A 21,607-nucleotide genomic window follows, 5' to 3' on the forward strand; every position below is an offset into this window, starting at 1 on the left:
AACTATTCTGGTCGCACAAGGAGGTTGACTTACATAGGTTTGGCAACAAGGCGGGAAGGATGTTGGCCAATCTGGCAAGGGGCAGCAGAAAGATGACAGTGATCTCTAAACTGAAAACAAAGGGGGGAGAGGTGACTACGGATCCTAAGGACATTAATAAACTGTTGGGAGATTACTATAGAAAACTATATGGGTCAGGGAATAACGACATGACTGATGAGGCAGAGTGGCTAAGACAAGCCCAAATGCCTAGCTTGACGGAGGAAGATTTGAGTGCCTTAAACGCAGATATCACAGTAGAGGAGGTGACGAGAACAATTGGGGAGCTTAACACCAACAAGGCACCGGGACCTGACGGTTTCAATAGTGAATTCTATAAGGCTCTGAAGGATCTGATCTCGCCGGATCTAACCTCAGTCTTTAATGCTTTCCTGGGAGGGGCGGAAATACCCAAAAATTCCAACATAGCATATATTAAATTACTCCCCAAGGGAACCAAGGACCTGGATGATCCCTCTAGTTATAGACCTATATCGCTCATAAATCAGGATTTAAAAATTATGTCCAAGATCATGGCTAATAGACTGGCCGAGATCTTACCTAGGATCATTACGAATCACCAGGTGGGGTTTATTAAGGGGAGAAATGCCGTTACCAATATCCGAAAGACAATTCTAGTGGTAGACGCGGTTAGACTGGGTCTCACTGAGGGAGGGGCTAGACCTGCCCTAGTTACACTTGACGCAGAAAAAGCGTTTGATAATGTAAATTGGGGGTGGTTAGACAGGGTAATGGAGGCCATAGGGATTGTAGGCAAGATGAGACTTTACATTAGAAACCTTTATGCCAACTCGGGAGCTAGGGTTCACACTCCGGGCTTTCTATCAGACGTGTTCCCTTTGATGAAGGGAACAAGACAGGGCTGCCCATTATCTCCTCTTTTATTCAACCTGGCAATCGAGCCGTTGTCAAGAATACTACAGGGACAAAATAGCTTTAAAGGAATCAAGATAAGGGGTTCAGAAGTAAAGACAGCGCTTTTTGCTGATGACATCATACTTTATATGGGGGACCCCGGTGCGGATTTGCCACAGACTCTTGCCTTGATTGAAAAATTTGGCTCATTCTCCGGTTTCAAACTGAACAAAAAAAAATGCGAGATCATGTTCCTAAAGGGGCATCATGGGACAATGGGGGGACAAATAAGGGATGGCTGTCTATGTGGAATTCCTATAGCACAATCTTCAATTAAATACCTGGGAGTGCATATAGGAAGATCGGTGGAAACAATCTATAACTTGAATTATGGACCGCTAATCAGGAAAATTATAGTTCAATTAAAGGGATGGAAAGGTCTGCCACTTCCATTACTGGCAAGATGTCACCTGATAAAAATGATGAGCTTTCCTAGGCTGCTGTATCCCTTCCAGACAATCCCGCTATTGCTAAAACTAAAGGATGTGAATAAGCTCAACTCCGCGTATACAGAATTTCTGTGGAGGGGAAGGAAACCCAGAATAAAGCTGCGTACGCTGATGAAGTCAGCAGAGGAGGGAGGTCTAAACTTTCCAGATGTCCAAGGGTATAATCTTGTATGTATCATGAGGCATGTAATTGATTGGGTGAGAGGAACGAGTAGGCACTCAGATCATGCGATGGAAACTAAATATGCGTCACCGTGGGATCTGACGTCCATTCTGCACTCCCCACTATCCAGGGTTGAAGGGCACATAAGGAACTCAATTATATTCCGAGACACCATGCTAACATGGAAGTCGGTAAGGAAAAAACTGGGGCTCTCATGGAAAGTGTCCAAGTACTTGAACCCCTGGGCATTCCCAAATTTTCCCCTGGGACGAGAAAACAAGCTATTTACTAGATGGAAAGAGAGGGGAGTCAGGAGAATGATAGATGTTATGAATGTGGAGGACAGGAGGTGGATGACAGGTCGGGAAGTGCTGGATAAGTACAACCTTAATAGCTCACATGTCATCCAGTATGAACAATTGAAACATGGAATAATAGGAGACCTGGGTGTGGTTGGAAGAGAGCTGAACAGAAGTTCGATTGATGAGTTACTGGAATGTGATGTAACAAGTATAAATGTCTCTAAAATTTATCGATCGCTAAGGGGGGTGCTTATCTCACGGGAGGATAGTCGGACTTTAAAAGCGTGGGGGAAACAATTGGGAAGGGAAGAAGTGGTGGATGATATACTGAGAGGATGGGTACAAGTGCGGAAACATATTACCAATGAGAGATGGAGAGACACTCAATTCAGAATTCTACATAGGGCCATTATAGGTTTCAACATACCAGGTAGGGATAGGTGGTGTCCTAAGTGTCAAAAAGAAAAAACGGATATGCTGCATGGGCTATGGGAATGTGAGACAATCGCTAGGTTCTGGAACCAAGTCAGACTATTTGCCCAGTCAACATGGGGAATTTTCAGCAAACTAGACTTAATGGTGTGGATTTTCCACTCCTTTGAGGGAGGAGTAGGAGGAGGACCGAGCACGCAGGAAAAGAGGAAATACGCAATAATGCATGACATAGCCTTGATAGCTAAGCGTTGCATCTTAAAACACTGGATTCAAAGGGAGGGCCCATCCATAAAGGAGGTTGTGGGCGAACTACACAACCTTCTGAAGTGGGAAAAACTAGAAGCGGAGAGGGATAAAGATGGGTTGACAGCCAAGTTTTTTGTGAGATGGAGACATTTTATTGAAAGCCAATTCACACAGGGAGAAATAATTAACCTGATGGCACCTTTTGTTCACTCGGAGTGGTATATCCTGAGCGATATCCAGGACAGCCTGGGTAAACTGAGAATCACCTAGGAGGGGGCTCTGGCGGGAGGGGGAGACGAGACGGTTGGGAATACCAAGACACGCTAGCAAAATTGAAATCATTCAGGGACGACACAGAGATTTAACGAATTGTATTGCATATGTTATATTATATTTCATTACCTATGTTTTGGTTTAATGTTACTGTATACTATCTTAAATCGAACAGCAACATGGAACTCCAAATTGGGGTATCACCCACCTCTATGTCACATTTTGTCAGACGAATGTTCTTCTTTTGCAATGATACTTGTCATGTTTTTACAAATTTGAAAAATCAATAAAAAACGTTTTGGAAAAAAAAAAAAAAAAAAAAAAATAAAGAATTTAAAAAAAATAATATACATTGAAGAAACTACTATAAAGCGTCACAGACTGTTAGATCTAGAGACTTTTGAGGCCAACATAGGCATTTGATTTTCCTCTAAAATCCGTGACATTAGCTACCTCTGTGAAGGTTTCCTTTGTGAGGATTTCCTGTAGCACCGCCGCGCATGCATTGTTACTAATTTGCACTTGAACGCCATTGATCTCTATGGCATTCGCTTTTAAATTAGTAGCATAGTGAAGAAGTACCGTGAATTGGTTGCTAAGGAGCAATTGAGGGATTTTGAAACCCCTCGGAAGGAAATCACCACAAAGATTGAGATTTTCCTGAATAGTTTAAGATTCAAGAACAGTTCTGACACCTTATAGTTTCCTCTATTCTATCAAAGCAGCCTCATAACAATTGGCCGTAGTTTTGTCAGCCATGATTGTCTGCGTAATTCTCTGTATACCATAATGTGTAATAGTTGTACTACATAATGTGAGAAATTGGGAAACTACATTATAGTGAAAAATCTCCAAAAGACCACCACTTCCGAAGGTCATAGCCTTAATCCAGACTAGACTGAGTGATAGATTTTCACTTATAGCATACTGTGCATAATGCACATCTTATTTGAGAGGATCATCCTTCCAAAGGGCGGGAGTCATTTGGATATTTGCTCTTGTGTTTCCTTATAGTACGTTCTTCAGGGGTGGGACATACTCTAATACTGCTCAAGGGAATGGCTTCAAAATTAATTTTTAAAGGGTTATTCCCAACTCCAAGATCCTATCCCAATATATTGTAGGTATAATAATATTGGCAAATATCTCTGATTAGAAATGTAGTATAGTTCTCCTGATTCACTATGTTGCTTACCTCATGTTCATTGCAGGGCTTAAGGTATCCATGGGTACGACATGCATATACGTAGTCAGTTAGTTAGCTGCTCATAGTCATAATCATGGATACCTAAGGTCCTGCAATGCCCTTAACATGAGTTAAGCAACATAGTGAATCAGGAGAACTATACTATTTTTCTAATTGGAGGTATTTGCTAATATTATTATTATACCTACTAGATATTGGGATAGGATCTTGGAGATGGGAATACCCCTGTAAGTCTGCAGCAGTCACACGGTACATTTGCTTGGTCCGGTATTAAGCCATTTGGACCTGTTTCCATGCAGATTCTGTTTCTCACTACACAGTAAAGCAAGAAGTAAAGTAAAGTAAAGCTTGTTGAGGTATAAAATTGTTTCCCTAGCCAATAGGCAGCCAGAGATGTATATCTGTACTCTAATCTTTTTTTTTTTTTATTATTATTATTATTATTATTTATTTATTTTGTAGCCCATTAAACATTGTGTAGATAAGTGGTTGCTCAGTCCTGATTGGTGGATCGCTCAAACCACAGCGCTCAGCTCAGCAGGCCAAAGCGCTCCGTTTCTGTATGAGTGCACACAGTAGTATTTGGGCTCATGGACTCTATTGCGCACATACACTGTTGTGCACACACTCGTGCCAAGGCTGGGCTCTATCCATAAAGGTTTGAGCACTCGATGTGATTTACAAGTTTTTTAAAGAGGTTCCAAATGATAAAAAATCTAATAAAAGTTTAGTTACTCTTTAGGAGACATTATAAATTCTTAATTATCCTCATCTCACTCCCACATACTTTAAATTAAGAATATCTCACAAAACATTAGATTTAATCAGTTACTCCCAAATTTTGCTTGATTAAATTCTTCTCCCCCATATTAAGCTGTGATGTACTCTAGGGAGTGTTTGCTGCACTTAGTTGTTCCAGCCCTGATATTTTTACCAATGTTGGCTCACATTTTGTAATGCAAAAAGCCAAAGTACTTCATATAACACATACGTAGAAATGAATACATCCTCGGCCAGATTAGTTTCATTGACTTTAGTACTTGATCTCATCACGGCATGCGGACTCTTTGTAAACTGTTAATTGGCTGTAATGTGTCCGCGCTGAGCATAATAAAACCGGCACAATAAATGTATTTCCCATATTCAATTACAGGCATAAAGGTTTTACAATGTAAATGTTTCCGTTCCATTAGCACTATCTGAGGGAATTTGCTTTATTACCAGCCTTATAGTTTTATGTGTTTGAAATGAGAATTCATATTTCATTCTTCATTGAGCAAAGTATAAATTATAATATATTTTATGGAGATTTATGTTATATATGCATTTTTCAGTATGAAATATGGTAAGCCGACTCATTTGTTATGATTATAACATTTTGTTATAATAATATAGTGGCTGAAATTTTGTAATCAGGCAAAATATAATAATGGTTTCCAACAAAATTATACGTTTTTAATATCTGGGTCATCCATGTCTATTATGTCCCAGATGCATCCCACTGTGACTTTTTTTTATATATATATATTACTGGGTTAGTAATGGGGTAGTCTGATAGACACCTCTCCATTACTAACACCAGGGCTTGATGCCAGCTGTGTTTTTTGACGCTTCACAGCTGAAGAACCCCAAAAACCAGTACCCAGATTGCAAAAGCACCAGATCAATTGCGAAGCTCCACAATTGGAGCATCTTGTGATGCATCACCTCTGGGGCAGCTGCAGGCTGGAATTGTTAGGCTATGTGCGCACAGTGCGTTTTTCGCGGCGTTTTTGCGCGTTTTTCGGGTGCGTTTTTGGCCTCAAAACTGCAGGAGTTTTCATTTTTGCTGTCCGCACACATCTGTTTTTTTTACCTGCGTTTTTGAGTTAAAAAAAAAAAATGGACATGTCAGTTCTTTCCTGCGTTTTTCTGCGTTTTCCCCCCATGCAATGCATTGGAAAAACGCAGCAAAACGCAGAGATCAAAAACACAGCAAAACGCAGCCAAAAACGCACCAAATCACGGCAAAAACGCACGCGTTTTTTGATGCGTTTTTCGACGCAGGTGCGTTTTTGTGTGTTTTTAGCGGCCAAAAACGCACAAAAACGCAGCGTCAAAAAGACGCAGTGTGCGAATCTAGCCTTAGTCTGGGAAATGCCCAATACCATGCACCTTCCCAGCCTGATATCAGCTCACAGCTGTCTGCATTATCTTTGCTGGTTACAAAAAAAAAGTGGGGACCCACGGCCGACATACGGATTGCACACAGATGGTCAAAGTGAAATGTGCCAGACATGCGTTTTGTTTTTGTGCAGGAGGCCTAAGGCAGCTTGCAGACAGTCGTAATATGGGCACTTTTTATGCATATCACAGCCACAAACACCCAGATCTCCTGCAGTTCAGCAGAATCAGAGTTTGAGAACTGTAGACTTTTAACCTCAATTCTGATGAATCTTTGGAATTTGGCTGTGGCGACTGTAACTCTAATAAAAAAACAAAACGCATGTATTATGGTTGTTTGAAAGAGGCCTAAAATACATAAAGGGAGTGACCAAGATTTTAGGGCGTATAAAAAAAGAGCTAAAATTCCGTGATCCCAACGTATTGTAGAAATCACTTGTAAGGCCACATCTAGAATATGGGACCCAGTTTTGGGCTCCACATTTTAAAAAGGACATTCAGAAGTTAGTTCAAAGGCGAGCAATTAGATTATTGCAAGTAATGGAAGGCCTCCATTATGATGAGAGGTTGAAAACGTTGGGTTTGTTAAAAAAAAAAAAAGGGTTATAGGCGATGAAATTTATATGTGCAAATACATGTGTGGTCAAAGGACCAGGGCAAATTCATTACAGATGCAGGAAAGATGATTCCGCCAGCGATAAAGGAAAGGGTTCTTTACAGTTTAAGCAGTCAGACGAAGGAATGCCCTACCCCACAAGAGGACAGACATTTCAATTTAGAGGACAGACAGGATTTAAAAAAGTGCTGGATACATTTCTCACAACACAACAAATGGCATTGTGGGTTATAAATACTCTCGCAACAGAATATGTATAATTGGTAGAACTTGATGGATCGAAGTCTTTGTTTCAACCTATATAACTATGTAACAATAAGGTGTTTTAGATGCAACACATGTAAAGCCTGTGTCTTCTGTACAACAGTCATGGCATTAGAGATAGTCAGTCATATTTGCTAGTACTTTGTGGCTCATCATATGTATTTTTTTTTATAGGGGGAAAACAATTCTGAATACTTTTTAGGTCTCACCCCTGTGGGGCTGGTTGTATACAAGAATAAGAAGCAAGTGGGGAAATATTTTTGGTAAGTTTTTCTTTAAAACATTAGATGATTTGATGATATATTTTAATTTAGTTTTGTCTTTTAATAGGGTCATAAGACTTCAAATGTAGTTACTCATTAAATGCTAAGACTACTGTGTAAAACAGCTGACAGATATAGTTTTTTCCCATGATTTTGCATATAAAATATTAAGTACACCCTATTTGAAATTTATGATTTTTTTTGTATATCAGTACATCATGAAAAACATCTGGCAGTTAGAATGTCTTAAAACTAGGTAATAAAATCACAGATGAAAAAACATGACAAATTGAAGTGGAAGGTTAGTTCTTGTAGTGTATTTCTTTTTTAATTTTTTTTTTTAATGAAAACTAGGCTAAAATGAAGAAGTACTGTGTGAAAAATTGAGTACACATCATAGCTAGCCTAGACTGGTCCGCAACTGGGAAGAGCCAGCCGAGGGCAGAGCTGGAGTAGTCTAGTATCCAACTATGGTCCCCAGCCGGATCTATAGAGAAATATATACTTAGCTGCAATAGTGCAGCCCGGCTTAGATTCATGATGTCCACAGTCTGGGTTGCATGAATCCGATAACAACAGGTTTTCTTTAAGATCCCGCCACAGCATTTCAATAAAGTTGAGGCCTGGACTTTGGCTAGGCCATTACAGCACATTGTTTCTTTTCTTTTTCAGCTACTTTGAAGTAGATTTACTAATTTGCTTGGGATCATTGTCCTGTTACATGACCCAGTTTCGGTCAAGCCTTAGATTTTGGATAGATAGCTTCAGATAGAATGCTTTAATATACAGAGGAGTTTATGGTTGACTTTATGACTACAAGATACCCAGGTCCCGTGTTTGCAAAACAAGCCAAAATGATCAGCCCTTCACCACTGTGCTTGACAGATTGTGTGAGGTATTTTTGCTGATATGTGGTGTTTGTTTGGCTTTTCGCAAATATGGAGCAAAGCATAATAGCTAGCTAGACCTCTCCACTTTGATTTCATTTGTCTAAATGACATTGATACAGAAGTCTTGTGATTTGTTTAGATGCAACTTGCAAAAAAAAACCTTACTGTATATACTCGAGTATAAGCCGACCCGAATATAAGCCGAGGCACCTAATTTTACCACAAAAAAACTGGGAAAACTTATTGACTCGAGTATAAGCCTAGGGTGGGAAATGCAGCAGCTACTGGTAAAATTCAAAAATAAAAATAGATACCAATTTAATGTAATGTTCCCCATCCTTGTGCCCAGTAGTAATATGTACCATTGTTGTACCCTGCAGTAATGTATGCCATCCTTGTGCCCTGTAGAAATGTGTCCTTTCCTTGTGCCCTGTAGTAATGAGCCCATCCTTAAGTAATGTCCTCATACTGGTCCCCTTCTTGCCCCCTTTTATGCCGTTATTCACATATATACACAAAAAATTGTTATGACCTGTCCTCTGTTCCCTCGGTGTCCTTCTAACCTCCTTCTTGTGAACCGCAGGCACATAGACCCCTGTATGATCTCGTCCGGAACACAGTGCCGACGCTGCCTTCATCGCTTTATTTACTCCAGTTGAATGATTTGTGGCGTCGCAAAATCAGTCAACTGAAGTAAAGCGCTGATGACATCTGCGGCCTTGTGTACCGACTGATATCATCGAGGGGTCTGTGTGCCAGCAGTTTGCAAGAAGACCAAAGGAACTAGAGTATAAGCCAAGGGGGTCGTTTTCAGCATAACAAATGTGCTGAAACAGTCAGCTTATACATGAGTATATATGGTATTTATTCTTTTTTTTCCAATAGTACAGTGAGAAACTTGAAGATTTAACATGTTATACATGCCTCATACCTTTAAAGTCTGAGCTGTAGCTCTTGTGGTTTTTTTTGTGTGCAGTTTCTCTGAGCACTGCTCAGTTTGTCCTTTGGGTAAATGTGGTAGGATACTCATTGCTGGGATGATTTTGAACTGATGAGTGTGTTACACTCGAACGTCCCTAAACATCTGCTTTTATAGAAGTGGTCATTCTTAGCTGTGTTTGCCGGCTATTTAATGGATTAATTTTTGTGGAAGCAGTAAGGCTATGTGTGCACAGTGCGTTTTTCGCGGCGTTTTTGCGCGTTTTTGGGCTCAAAACTGCATCACTTTGCTTCCCCAGCAAAGCCTATGAGTTTTCATTTTTGCTGTCTGCACACAACTTTTTTTTTTTTTTTTGCTGCGTTTCTGAGCTGAAAAAAAAAATGGTCATGTCAATTCTTTTCTGCGTTTTACTGCGTTTTCCACCCATGCAATGCATTGGAAAAAGGCAGAAAAACGCAGAGATCAAAAACGCAGAAAATGCAACCAAAAATGCACTGAAACTCGGCAAAAACGCATGCATTTTTACCGATGCGGTTTTGCCGTGGGTGCGTTTTTGTGTGTTTTTTGTGTGGCAAAAAACGCACAAAAATGCAGCATCAAAAAAAGTAGTGTGCGCACATAGCCTAAAGGGTACTTTGCACGCTGCAACATCGCTAGCCGATGATAGCGATGCCGAGCGCGATAGTACCCGCCCCTGTAGCACATGCGATATCTTGTGATAGCTGCCGTAGCGAACATTATCGCTACGGTAGCTTCACACGCACTTTCCTGGTCGGCGACGTCGCTGTGACTGCCGAAGAATCCCTCCTTCAAGGAGGCGGTGTGTTCGGCATCACAGCCACATCACCGCGACGTCACTAATCGGCCGGCCAACAGAAGCGGAGGGGCCCACCTTCTCCCTTCCGCATTGCCGGTGGACTGCGGGCGCAGGTAAGGAGATGTTTGTCGCTCCTACGGCTTCACACACTGCAGGATCGACAAACAACAACATACCTGCGGACGCACCGACATTATGAAAATGAACGACGTGACACAGATCACCGATTTTTGACTGTTTCACACTCGTTCATCTTCTCTCCTAGGCTTTACACGTTGCGATGTCGTTACCTGCACCGGATGTACGTCACTTTCGATTTTGACCCCCGACAATATCGCAGTACCGATGTCGCAACGTGCAAAGTACCCCTAAGAGTGTACTTTATTTCTACACACAGACTAGTTTTTGTTAAATAATAGTGTAATTTGCCATATATTATTGTTCATCTGAGGTTGTATTTACCTAATTTTAAGACTTTCGAAGGACCAGTTGTAAACGCTCTGCAAATGACTGTCGACTAACATCCACACTAATTCGGACCTCCCACTCCCGAATCCAAGACTTCTTCCGAGCTGCACCAAACCTCTGGAACGCTCTACCCCAAGAAGTTAGGACGAATCACAAGTTACTCAGCTTCAGACGCACCCTAAAAACGCATCTTAGGGCGGCCTATCACACTCCCTAGCCGAACTAATTTCACCTAATCCCTCCACAACTTATCAGAAAATATCCCCACGTCAAACTCCATGGCACCCAAATGCATCTCAAGGTTCTGGCCAACTGGTCCAAGAAGCCATTATCTATCCCCCATTTCCTTGAGATGGCTGGATTGTCATTGTAAATAAGCACTTGTACCTCCCCCCCCCATCTCATTGTAGATTGTAAGCTCTCACGAGCAGGGTTGCCCTTTTTCCCTTTAACTATTGTATCTTCTATAACTGTTACTTGTTTGTATATGATCCTCCTAAATTGTAAAGCGCTGCGGAATATGTTGGCGCTATAGAAATAAATATTATTATTATTATTATTATTATTATTATTAAACTATAGAACTCAAGTTCATTTTTTTTTTGTTTGTTTTTTTTGTTTTATATATATCACCTCATTAGCTTGACTTAAAAGAAAACTATAGCAGTTGATAGTTAAACCGCCACTTTGCTTTATGGTAGTAGCGTGATTTTCATAGTCAGTGTTCAAATCGGAACAGAAAACTCGGTGCACTCTATAATGGTTGCTCCTGGGTTCTGAAGATCCATTTTTGTACAAAAATCTGATTTTGATGACCTATCCTAAAATTAGGTCGCCAGTTTAGAAGTGGACAATCTCCTTATCAAAATAGAGAATTTAAAAGTTACAATACCAAAAAAGTCTTATTCTGTGAATAAGTAAATTAATTTCATTTTTAATAGTAATATTGAAGTGATTGAATGTATTCATTATGGAGGCATGTGAGGAATGTCTGAGTGTAGGCCGAGCCTTACAAGCACATTGTTAGACAAGGTGCGCAGATGAAGGAGTTATCATTTGTGTACAATAGCGCATTCGTGTGCATGGTACATTCTGGCGCTTGTTTGTTTTGTCTTGTCGTTTGGACTCGCTGCTCGTTAACATTTACATGGTGAATGGAATGTAGATATCGATACAAGGTTATGTAATCTGCTGTTGGCACAACTTACTATTCAGCCCTGATCCAAAAACCTGTGTACACAGAATATCTCGGGAACAGCTTGCTGGAAATTTAATTAAAATTGTGAACTTTTCCTTGCGAACCATGCAGTCAAAAATACAAGTAATTGTGAGTCCTTTTTTTTCTAATAGGCCTAGAATTACAAAGATTCATTTCAAGGAGACACAGTTTGAACTACGAGTTGTTGGAAAAGATGTAAGTAAATTAAACTGTCGGTGTTCATAGACTTTTGCCATGATGTCATTAATAGTGACATAACTAGCTGCATGGAATAATAGGATTCAAGGGATAATGAAAAGAAGAAAGGGATAAAAATGACATGTACAAATGTATACAGATAAGGAAATTATACAATGCATTTATATTATATCATTTATTAAAACAAATGTATCACATAATTATGAAAAAAACCAACAGCTTGAATTATACTTGAAATGTAATAATTTTAATAAGGACAATTTTACAGACTCAGTTGTTACTTGTACAGTGAATTAATGGGGTTGTCCAGGCTGGGTGCTTTTGAATCCTCAAAGCGCACTGTCAGGATTCTCCAGTGTTGGGAGCGGGTGTTCACGTGAACACAAGTTTCTGATTTGCGTACATCCGGGTACATTGTGAGTGCACTCATCTGGCTTCGCTTAATTCACTTGTATTGAGTGAAGCCATGTACATCTAGTCAGCACATGACCATGATTTCATGTATGCAGATTACATACTTACGGTCACCCTCACCCGCTTTCGGCATTGGCAGTGGAGTATCCTGTCAGTGAAGATTCACAAGTCTGCTAACAGATGGTGACTGCAAAGTTTAACCCAAAGCCTGGACAACTCCTTTAACACTGTTTTTCAGAATCAGACTACAGTGAGTACATATTCTCTGTGGCTGTGCACAGGTCTGTTTTTCCTTATGGCCACTCGGTCTGCAAGAAAAACTGAGACCTTTATTTCTGATGAGAGTCATTGACTAAACTCAAGTGTTGGACAGCTCATGGATGCCATCCTGATTGCACGGGGAACTCTGGGGAAATAAAAAAGTATTCTTTTGGCCATGCCTTCAAAAACTATAAAGATAACATAAATAGTGTTGTTTCTAATGCTTGAAGTACTTGCATTTCAATGTCCTGGTGGATCTGCTCCTCGGTGCTCCCCCTCCCTTCTGGGAAGTCATGTCACAAATCACGAGGCGTGGCTTGCTACTGGCTGCTAGTAACAGCTTTCTTCCTGATAACATTGCAGTTCTGGCAGTCTGAAAGCAGGGGTCGGGTGAAGGAGCCATACAAGCAGTCACTCTATCTGTGCTCTGCCTACCTGCACCCTCCAACATCCACTCCAGATCTGTCAGCACTCTGTAGGCTTGTTTGCAGATTTATATAAAATCACAATAAAAGCCAGCACACCTACATGTGCTGTAGCTTCTTCTATGCAGACAGTTCCACAGTGGAGTCAGATAGATTGACTGTTTGCCAGGGACTTGCCTTGTTCCCCAATCTCTGAGAACATGAACTGAGATGTTATCAGGGGGCTAGCTGTGGCTAGCAGCCAGGAGCAGGCCAAGCCTCCGATCTGTGACATGATGTCCCAGAAGGGAGTGGGAGCCTGTAGAGCAAATTTACCATCACACTTAATTGCAAGTATTGCCAGCATTACAAACAGGACTATTCATGTTATCTTTATAGCTCATGAAGGCATAGCCACTAGAGTATTTTTTCTTTTTAATCTCCCCAGAGTACCCCTTTAATGCTGTTCATTTTATGTTTGGGTTTCTTTTAGTAGAAACCTCATCAGTTTTAATGTAGTAGAAGACAAAAAACTGATGAAACCGTGATGGTAAAAGCTGACACACGGTCAAAAAGCTGATGAAAATGTCATCCACAGTGCTTCTGAAAATCACTGACCTCTGAATGGTGCCTTAAGCTATATTCACACATCCGTGTAAGTGTTAAGCTATGTTCACACGTTTTTGCAGTGTCTTTTGTTTTTTTTTGCAGCGTTATTTCATGAGTGTTATGCACACTAAAAGCTGCTTTTTACAGAATCCAAAACCTATGAGATTACAGAAATCTCAAGCACATGCATGTTTTTTTTTATACTGAAATGGAAAACTGCTGTGTTTTTGAAAGAAGCACCATGTCAACTCTTTCATCTTTTTTGCTGCATTTTTTTTCTGCATTTTTTTCACCATTGAAAGCAATGATAGTGGAAGAAATGCTGCAAAAACGCAGCAGCTGTGTTTTTGCTGCTTTTGTGCAGAATTAAACTAACTTTATTTAAACATTCATTGTAGACAAATGATACACGAAAAACACAGCCAACAAAATGCAGCAAAACCTGTTTTGTGTAAGCAAATTTTTACTGCCAAGAGATCAGGTTAATGCTACAGAAAAAAAACGCAGCAAAAATACATGTAAACCATCCAAGAGAAGTCAAAAGGTTTTTTTTTTTTCTCAGCTGTCATCCCAGTTGCAACAGTTTGTTTTTGTTCCTCATCCTTTTTTTTTTTTTTTTTTCACAAGAGCAGGTAGATTTTCTGAACTTTATTTATTGACTCCTAGCAATGAATTATTATCATCATTATTATTATTATTATTAAATAATAATAATAATTATTATTATTATTGCGCCATTTGTTCCATGGCCCGTTACATGTGAAAAGGGGGGGAGACATACATAGATAAGTACAATAATAATAAACAATACAAGGCACAGATTGGTACAGAAGGAGAAAGGACCCTGCCCGCGAGGGCTCACAATTTACCAGGGGTGGGTGAGGATACAGTAGGTGAGGGTAGAGCTTGTCGGGCAGCAGTTTAGTGGACTAATGGTTATTGCAGGTTGTAGGCTTGTCTGAATAGGTAGGTCTTCAGGTTCCTTTTGAAGGTTTCCTTGGTAGGCGAGAGTCTGATATGTTGTGGTAGAGAGTTCTAGAGTATGGGGGAGGCGCGGAAGAAATCTTGTATGCAATTGTGGAAGGAGGAGATAAGAGAGGAGTAGAGAAAGTGATCTTGTGAGGATCGGAGGTTGCGTGCAGGTAGGTAACTGTAAACTGGGTCACAAATGTATGGACGAGACAGGTTGTGGATGGCTTTGTATGTCATGGTTAGTGTTTTGAACTGCAGTCTTTGGGCAATGGGAAGCCAGTGAAAGGATTAGCAGAGAGCAGAGGCCGGTAGACAGGTGGATTCGTCGAGCAGCAGAGTGTAGGATAGATTGTAGGGGTGCGAGAGTGTTAGAAGCGGGCCAGAGAGCAGGAGGTTGCAGTAGTCGAGACGGGAGGTAATAACAGCATGCACTAGGGTTTTTACTAGGATTCTTGGTCAAGGAATGTACGGATCCGGGAAATATTTTTGATTTGGAGTCAGCAGGAGGTGGAAAGAGCTTGGATGTGTGGCTTAAAGGAGAGAGCAGAGCCAAGAGTTATCCCCAGGCAGCAAGCACGCGGGACTGGGGAGCGTGAGCAGCCATTAACTTTGATGAATAGGTCAGGTGGGAGGGGGTTGAGTGAGGAGGAGGAAAGATAATGAATTCGGTTTGGTCTATTTTCAGTTTTAGAAATAGAGCAGAACAGAAGGATGAAATAGCAGACAGACATTTTGGGATTTTGATTAGTAAGGAGGTAATATCAGGTTCAGAAAGGTAGATCTGCATATCATCAGCATAAAGATGATACTGAAAGCCGTGGGACTCTATATGAGCTGTCCCAGGCCGAAGGTGTAGATGGAGAACAGCAGGAGTCCAAGAACTAAACCTTGGGGGACACCGACAGATAAGGGACGAGATGAGGAGGAGGAGGAGGTAGTGTGAGAGTAGGAGACACTGAAAGTCCAGTTCGTGAGATATGAAGTGATCCAGGATAGAACCAAGTCTGTGATCCCAAGAGATGAAAGAATCTGTAGCAAGAGGGAATGGTCCACAGTATCAAAGGCAAAAGACAAGTCTAAGAGGAAGAGGACAGAGTAGTGTCGCTTGGCTTTGGCAGTTAGTAGGTCATTAGTTACTTTAGTTAGGGCAGTTTCAGTGGAATGATGTGGTTGGAAGCCAGATTGTAACTGGTCAAAGAGGGAGCAGGAGGAGAGGTGGGAGGACAATTCAAGATGGACTTGTTGTTGTTCCAGTAGTTTTGAGGCATAGAAGAGGTGTTATGGGCTAATAGACACAGAAGCTGGGTCAAGGGAGGGTTTTTTTTTGAGGATGAGTGTGATAGAGGCATGTTTAAAGCATGAGGGGAAGACACCAGTTGTTAGTGATAGGTTGAATAGATGGGTTAGGGGCGGGATGAAGACTGTGGTTAGGTTAAGGATGAGGTGGGACAGGAGCAGGTCAAGTGCGCAGGTGGTGTGATGCAATCTGGAGAGAAGAGAAAAGAGCTGAATCCATTAAAACGTATGATATTCAAAAGTACAAAGTCTGTCTTCACAATTTCATCCATGCTCCACGGATCCCCATAGCCTTTAATAACAGGGTCTGGTTTGCAGAGTGTCTGAGAATAGAACAAGCTCTGAGCCTTCTACACAGGACATTCGGAAGCGTTTTTAAAATTATTGTGTTTATGGATCAATAATACTTCATAGGTCAGTGTACTGTCTGAGTAAAAAACAGACTGCACTAAGATGCATCACAGGGATGTGTGAATGTAGCTTTAGGTTCCATTTGTCACCCAGAGCATAAACAGTTTTTTGTTCATATTTTCACGCATATGACCACGTATGTCCGATTTCGACATCTGTAAGGCATCTATTTTTGAACATTAATACTTAAAAGACCATTTGTGTCTGTGTGGAAAAACATTCATGTGGACTAAGATATTGATTACCGTTGTTCCTTGTGCTCCTTTGTGTTTTCCACATGGACAGCATTCGGACTGAAAATCTGTTTGTGTGGATGAACATCTAGTTCTGATGGTCCCTGATGCACAGTCTGTCCACAGGTCTAGTAAGACTCATAAATGCTTATGAATATGTCATATTTTGGTCTGAAGACCTGTATGGACGTCTGAATGAGACCTTATTAAGAGATTTCAAGTAATTTCTAAGACTTGTTGTAGACCTACACAACACACCTGGGTGTGCTAAGTAAATTTGAGACATGCAACAAATAAAATTGACTGGAGATATTTAGCAGGGGCAGAGAGGGTAACAGACTTTCATATCTAAAACCTTTTATGCTTTTCAAGTTACATGTTCCTACACACTTGGGGATTTAATCTCTTGACAAATAAAGGTGTAATATTTTCTCACTATTTCATTTTTCTTTCCTGGTGGTGGGTGAGAAATTTTTGGCTCTAAAATCCACTTTCTCATGATTTGGATGGCGGCCTAGACCGCTAAGCATATTTTTCTTTATATATTGATGGCACATGAAGATCAGCCTCTCGGTTGCTGAAATTCAAGCACAGGGATTAGCGACGGTGAACAAACAAGATGAAACTCCAGCCGCGTCTCAGCAGAGAATTTAGAGTCTTGTAATACAGTAACATTTGCTTCTCGTAATGTTGAACATCCCCCTCATTCACCTCACTGCATATCGTGCCCACACCCAAATAATACAGCTTTGAAATATTTTTGTTGTCATTGACATCGGCTAATAGGCTGTTTGCAGGGGGATTAAACTGAATTTCCTCAAACTTTTAGAGAATGAACAGACCCAGTTAGTTGGCACGTACCAAGGTCTGCAAATAGCACAGTAGGGATGAGGTATGTTGTAAAGAATTAGGGAGGACGTCCTGCTTGGCAGGTTACTGTAACCCTGTATAGCTAGCAGACAGGCTGGTCTGCCTCATATATGTGAATGTTGTACCTGGTATATTAATGGAACATAACTCTGTGTACAATATCCTAATATCCAAGGACGCATTTTCAATTTCTTATATTAGGAAAAATATTATTTTCTTCATGATTGGGATCATTTCTTTTCAAAATATCATGAATAATGCATTTTTGAAGGGCTGTCCAGGACTCCGGATGGATCGTCAATATAAAATCAGTGGTCATCTGACACACTCAAGCTCAGCCAGCCATTCTTTGATTCTGAAGTCAAGCTTATAATGAAGTGAATGGGAGTTGAACTCTAGTACTAAAGAATGGCCACTACACTGTGTAGAGCTGGGGCGTTCTGGAACTGTCCATTGTATAATTCTGGTGGCTGCGGCACCGGGTATCCACCGGCTGTCAGACCTCTACATATCTGATATTAATGACCTGTCTTAACTCTACGACCTCAATATCTTCACACTTTACAATCCCTTTAACTCTGCCATTTATTCTTCAAGTTTAGAACTATTATTTTCTTATTTGATTTATTAAGTGAAACTTTATTTGGCAAAGAAATAAAGCAGAAAATCCAATGCTAATGTTGCATTCAAGACTCAAGATTAATTGTTTTTGGCCATTCCACAACATGTTACTTAGAATCCCTAGTTTCATAGAAAAACCTGTCATCTATCTGCTGCATCTATAATAACGTTTTCTTGTTTCTGATGAGCTGGACAATGTCTAAAATATATATTATATTATACAGTCCCTGACAGAAGTTCTGTCGCTTATCCATGCTATGTAAATAAAAGCTTACAACCTGACTTTAAATTCATCCATTAGTTTAATAAATTACTCTTTAGAAAGCTGAAACCCTCCCAAATTTGGTTTAGGTTATGAAAATAAAGTTTCTGCAAACCTGAAATATTGATCATTTAATGAACACAGAAAGGTCAGATTTTGGCAAGACAAAAGTTTGCCCACAGAAAGTAATGTGAAATTCAAACAAATAATTAACTTCTAATACAAAGATATGTTGCATAACATTGGTGAATGAAGTTGTGGGGCTATTAGAGCCATATTTAATATTTTGTGTGACTTCCATGAGCTTGAAGGACTGCATCCATGCGGTTCTACAATGTTTCATACAATTTATTGATGAAGTAATCAGGAATACCAAAAAATGCAGTCTTACATGCCTCCCAGAGTTCATCTAGATTCTTTGTTTTTGTCTTCCAAGCTTCCTCTTTCATCCTACCCCAAACATGCTCAATGTTGATCATGTCTGGTGACTGGGCTGGCCAGGCCTTGAACACTTTGATCTTCTTTGCCAGGAGGAACTCTGTTGTAGAGATGGATGTATGAGATGGAGAAGCATCCTGCTGCAGAATTTGACCCCTTTTATGATTGGGAATGTAAGAGGTAGCTAATACTTATTGATATTTTAGGCTATTGATATTGCCTTCCACCTTGCAAAGGTTTTGCACACCCCCATACTGAATGTAACCCGAGACCATGATCTTTCCACCACCAAACTTAACTGTTTTCTGGATCCATACGGGCTCCAGTAGGTCTCCTGCAGAATTTGCGGCAGCTGTGGTGTAATTCAACTGATGATTCATCAGAGAAATCCACCTTCTGGCACTTTTCCAGCGTCCATCTCTTTAGCAGGCTGTGGGACTTGGCAAAAGCCACACATTTTTTTTAATTGCCTTTTGTTTAGGGCTGGCTTCTGGGCACTGATTCGAACATGGAGGCCATTTCGAGACAGAAAGAGACATGAGGTGACCAGGCCTGTTGGATCTCTGCTGCAGTGGAAGAGGGATTGGCTTTGGATTTTCTAACCAACAAACGTTCCTCCTGAGCAGTTGTCTTGTGGGGTCTGCTGGACCTGGGCTTGTCAAAAATATCTCCAGCCTCTTCAAATATTTTTTTAATTTTTTGCACTTGACGCTGAGACACATTAAAGGTGCCAGCCACCTCTGCAGTGGATCTGTTCTTCAGCCTCTTGATAATCAACGCTTTGGTCACAGGGCGGATTTTTGGCATGTTGTCAGAGGTCAAGTTGCAGTTCAACTGAAGGTCTGGGGTGCTTTTAATACACACCCACTAATTAACTGATCATTTAGTGAGCACAGGTGAGGATGTAAACTAGGATTGGGTGCATTATATGACAAGGCGACAAAACTTTTCTCTTGCCAAAATCTGACCTTTGTGTGTTCATTAAATGATCAATATTTCAGCTTTGCAGCAACTTTATTTTCATAACCTAAATCAAATTTGGGAGGGTTTCAGCTTTCAAAAGAGTAATTTATGAAATTTTTAAAGTCTGGTTATAAGCTTTTATTTACAGAACATGGATAAGCGACAACTTCTGTCAGGTACTGTAGTGCTATCCACAGGATAGTGGACTAATATATGATTGATGGTTGCTGGGATACCTAAGGTCATGAAACCGCAGTGTTCTGTCCCCTTTGTGAATGGAGCAGCAGTCTTACTGCATAACCACCGCTCCATTCGCCATCTGTGGAAGCACATGTTGTCTACTGCTCCCATAGAAGTGAATGAAGCAGTGGTCAGAAAGGTGCAATACTGATCCATTCACACTGGAGACATGGGATCCCTGTACTCATGATTGTAGGATAAATGTTGTTAGGGGGATAACCCTTTTAACAATATATAAATGCTTATATAAGATTGTATCGTTATGAATTGTGTTATGGATGCGGTGACGTTTTTTTTCCACAAACCAACCATATATCAGAACTGAATAGAAATGAAATAGAAACATGAGTACTCCCTGAAAATAGTATACACCAGTTATCTGAGTATTATTGAACTTGTACGTTTTTTTAACAACCTTTGCCCAATAGTTTTTTCTTTTCTACCTAATTCACTTCTAGTATATAGTACATTAGCACAAGGAAATCATGGAGACATTCATCTGCTGATTACATGAATCATCATGCCCAGCGTTCCTTGAGTTAATTTTCACTCACCCCCGGCTGTACTGCCAGTTCATGCTCCTCTGCACAAACTATGCCTGGCATGCAATATGACGTTCCTTAAAAGGCAAACTCTTACAAGTATTACCTGTTAGTGAGGACAAAGAATGACTTGCAGGTGCCTCTGTAGCCTGCCCAGACTAATGACTTGGGGCAGAATACTTAGAAACATCATTGTTGTACCTTTGGTCATTACCAGTCATGGAATGAATGCTTTCACTGAAGCACGTTCTTGGGGATAATTCATTCTAAATGCTCCAGTGTTAAGGAGATGGAGATAATTATTCCTATATTAGTGCCTAAAGGAGTATTACGGTTTCATGGGAGTAATAGAGCTGAGTAGAGAAGAAATAGGTCACGGTCTATATCAATACCTTAAAGCTTTTAGGATCTCTACTAGGAATCATTTAATAATACTGTGTCCTGGTCATGTACCGTACTAATATCAAAGCAATATCTCGCTCTAGTCTGGGTCCTGAACCGAACTTTTAACTAAAGTCTGGCCAAACCCGGTGAACCCGATTCATGGATGACAACACTGAAGATATGACATTTTGCTACAATGTAAAGTAGTCAGTATATAGCTTGTATAACTGTAAATTTGGTGTGCCCTCTAAATAACTAAACAGACAGCCATTAATGTCAAAACCGCTGGCAACAAAATTGAGTACACCTCTAAGAGAAAATGGACAAATTGTGCTCAGTGTCAATATTTTGTATTGCCACCATTATTTTGAAGCACTGCTTTAACTCTCTGGACATGGAGTTCCCTAAAACTTCACAAATCCTCTTCCACTCCTCCATGACAACATTACGGAGCTGGTGGATGTTGGAGACCTTTCGCTTCTCCACCTTCTGTTTGAGGATCAACCAAAGATGCTCAATAGGATTTAGGGCTGGAGAAATTAAGCATACTGAAAACTAGCGGGACTGTAAGGCCCCCACTAATCCCAGGAATGGAGCTCTGAAATGTCCCATTAGAATGCAATAGTGACCACACATGAGCACTGTCACTTAATTTATTCTCTATTGGACTGGCGGGTACAAACGGAATCCCAATGATTTGCAAGTTATCAGTTATCCTGTAGAAATAAGATGCATTTAAATGTTAGCAGTGACCTTCCAAAGAGGTTCTCTGACCTTGAGATCTATTTTCTCCACCCTG

General features: G+C 40.5%; 1 protein-coding gene across 1 annotated transcript in view; it reads left to right on the top strand.

Annotated features, from left to right (window-relative positions):
• The window catches only part of EPB41L4A (erythrocyte membrane protein band 4.1 like 4A), a 386,643-nt gene that overhangs the window by 220,815 nt on the left and 144,221 nt on the right, over nucleotides 1-21,607 (top strand). The window contains exons 8-9 of the mRNA XM_075325013.1: nucleotides 7,268-7,356; nucleotides 11,822-11,885. Of these exons, the coding sequence (XP_075181128.1) occupies nucleotides 7,268-7,356; nucleotides 11,822-11,885 (153 nt within the window). The remainder of the gene's footprint in view (nucleotides 1-7,267; nucleotides 7,357-11,821; nucleotides 11,886-21,607) is intronic.

The sequence above is a fragment of the Anomaloglossus baeobatrachus genome, chromosome 1, assembly GCF_048569485.1.
Source record: "Anomaloglossus baeobatrachus isolate aAnoBae1 chromosome 1, aAnoBae1.hap1, whole genome shotgun sequence".
NCBI lineage: Eukaryota > Metazoa > Chordata > Amphibia > Anura > Aromobatidae > Anomaloglossus > Anomaloglossus baeobatrachus.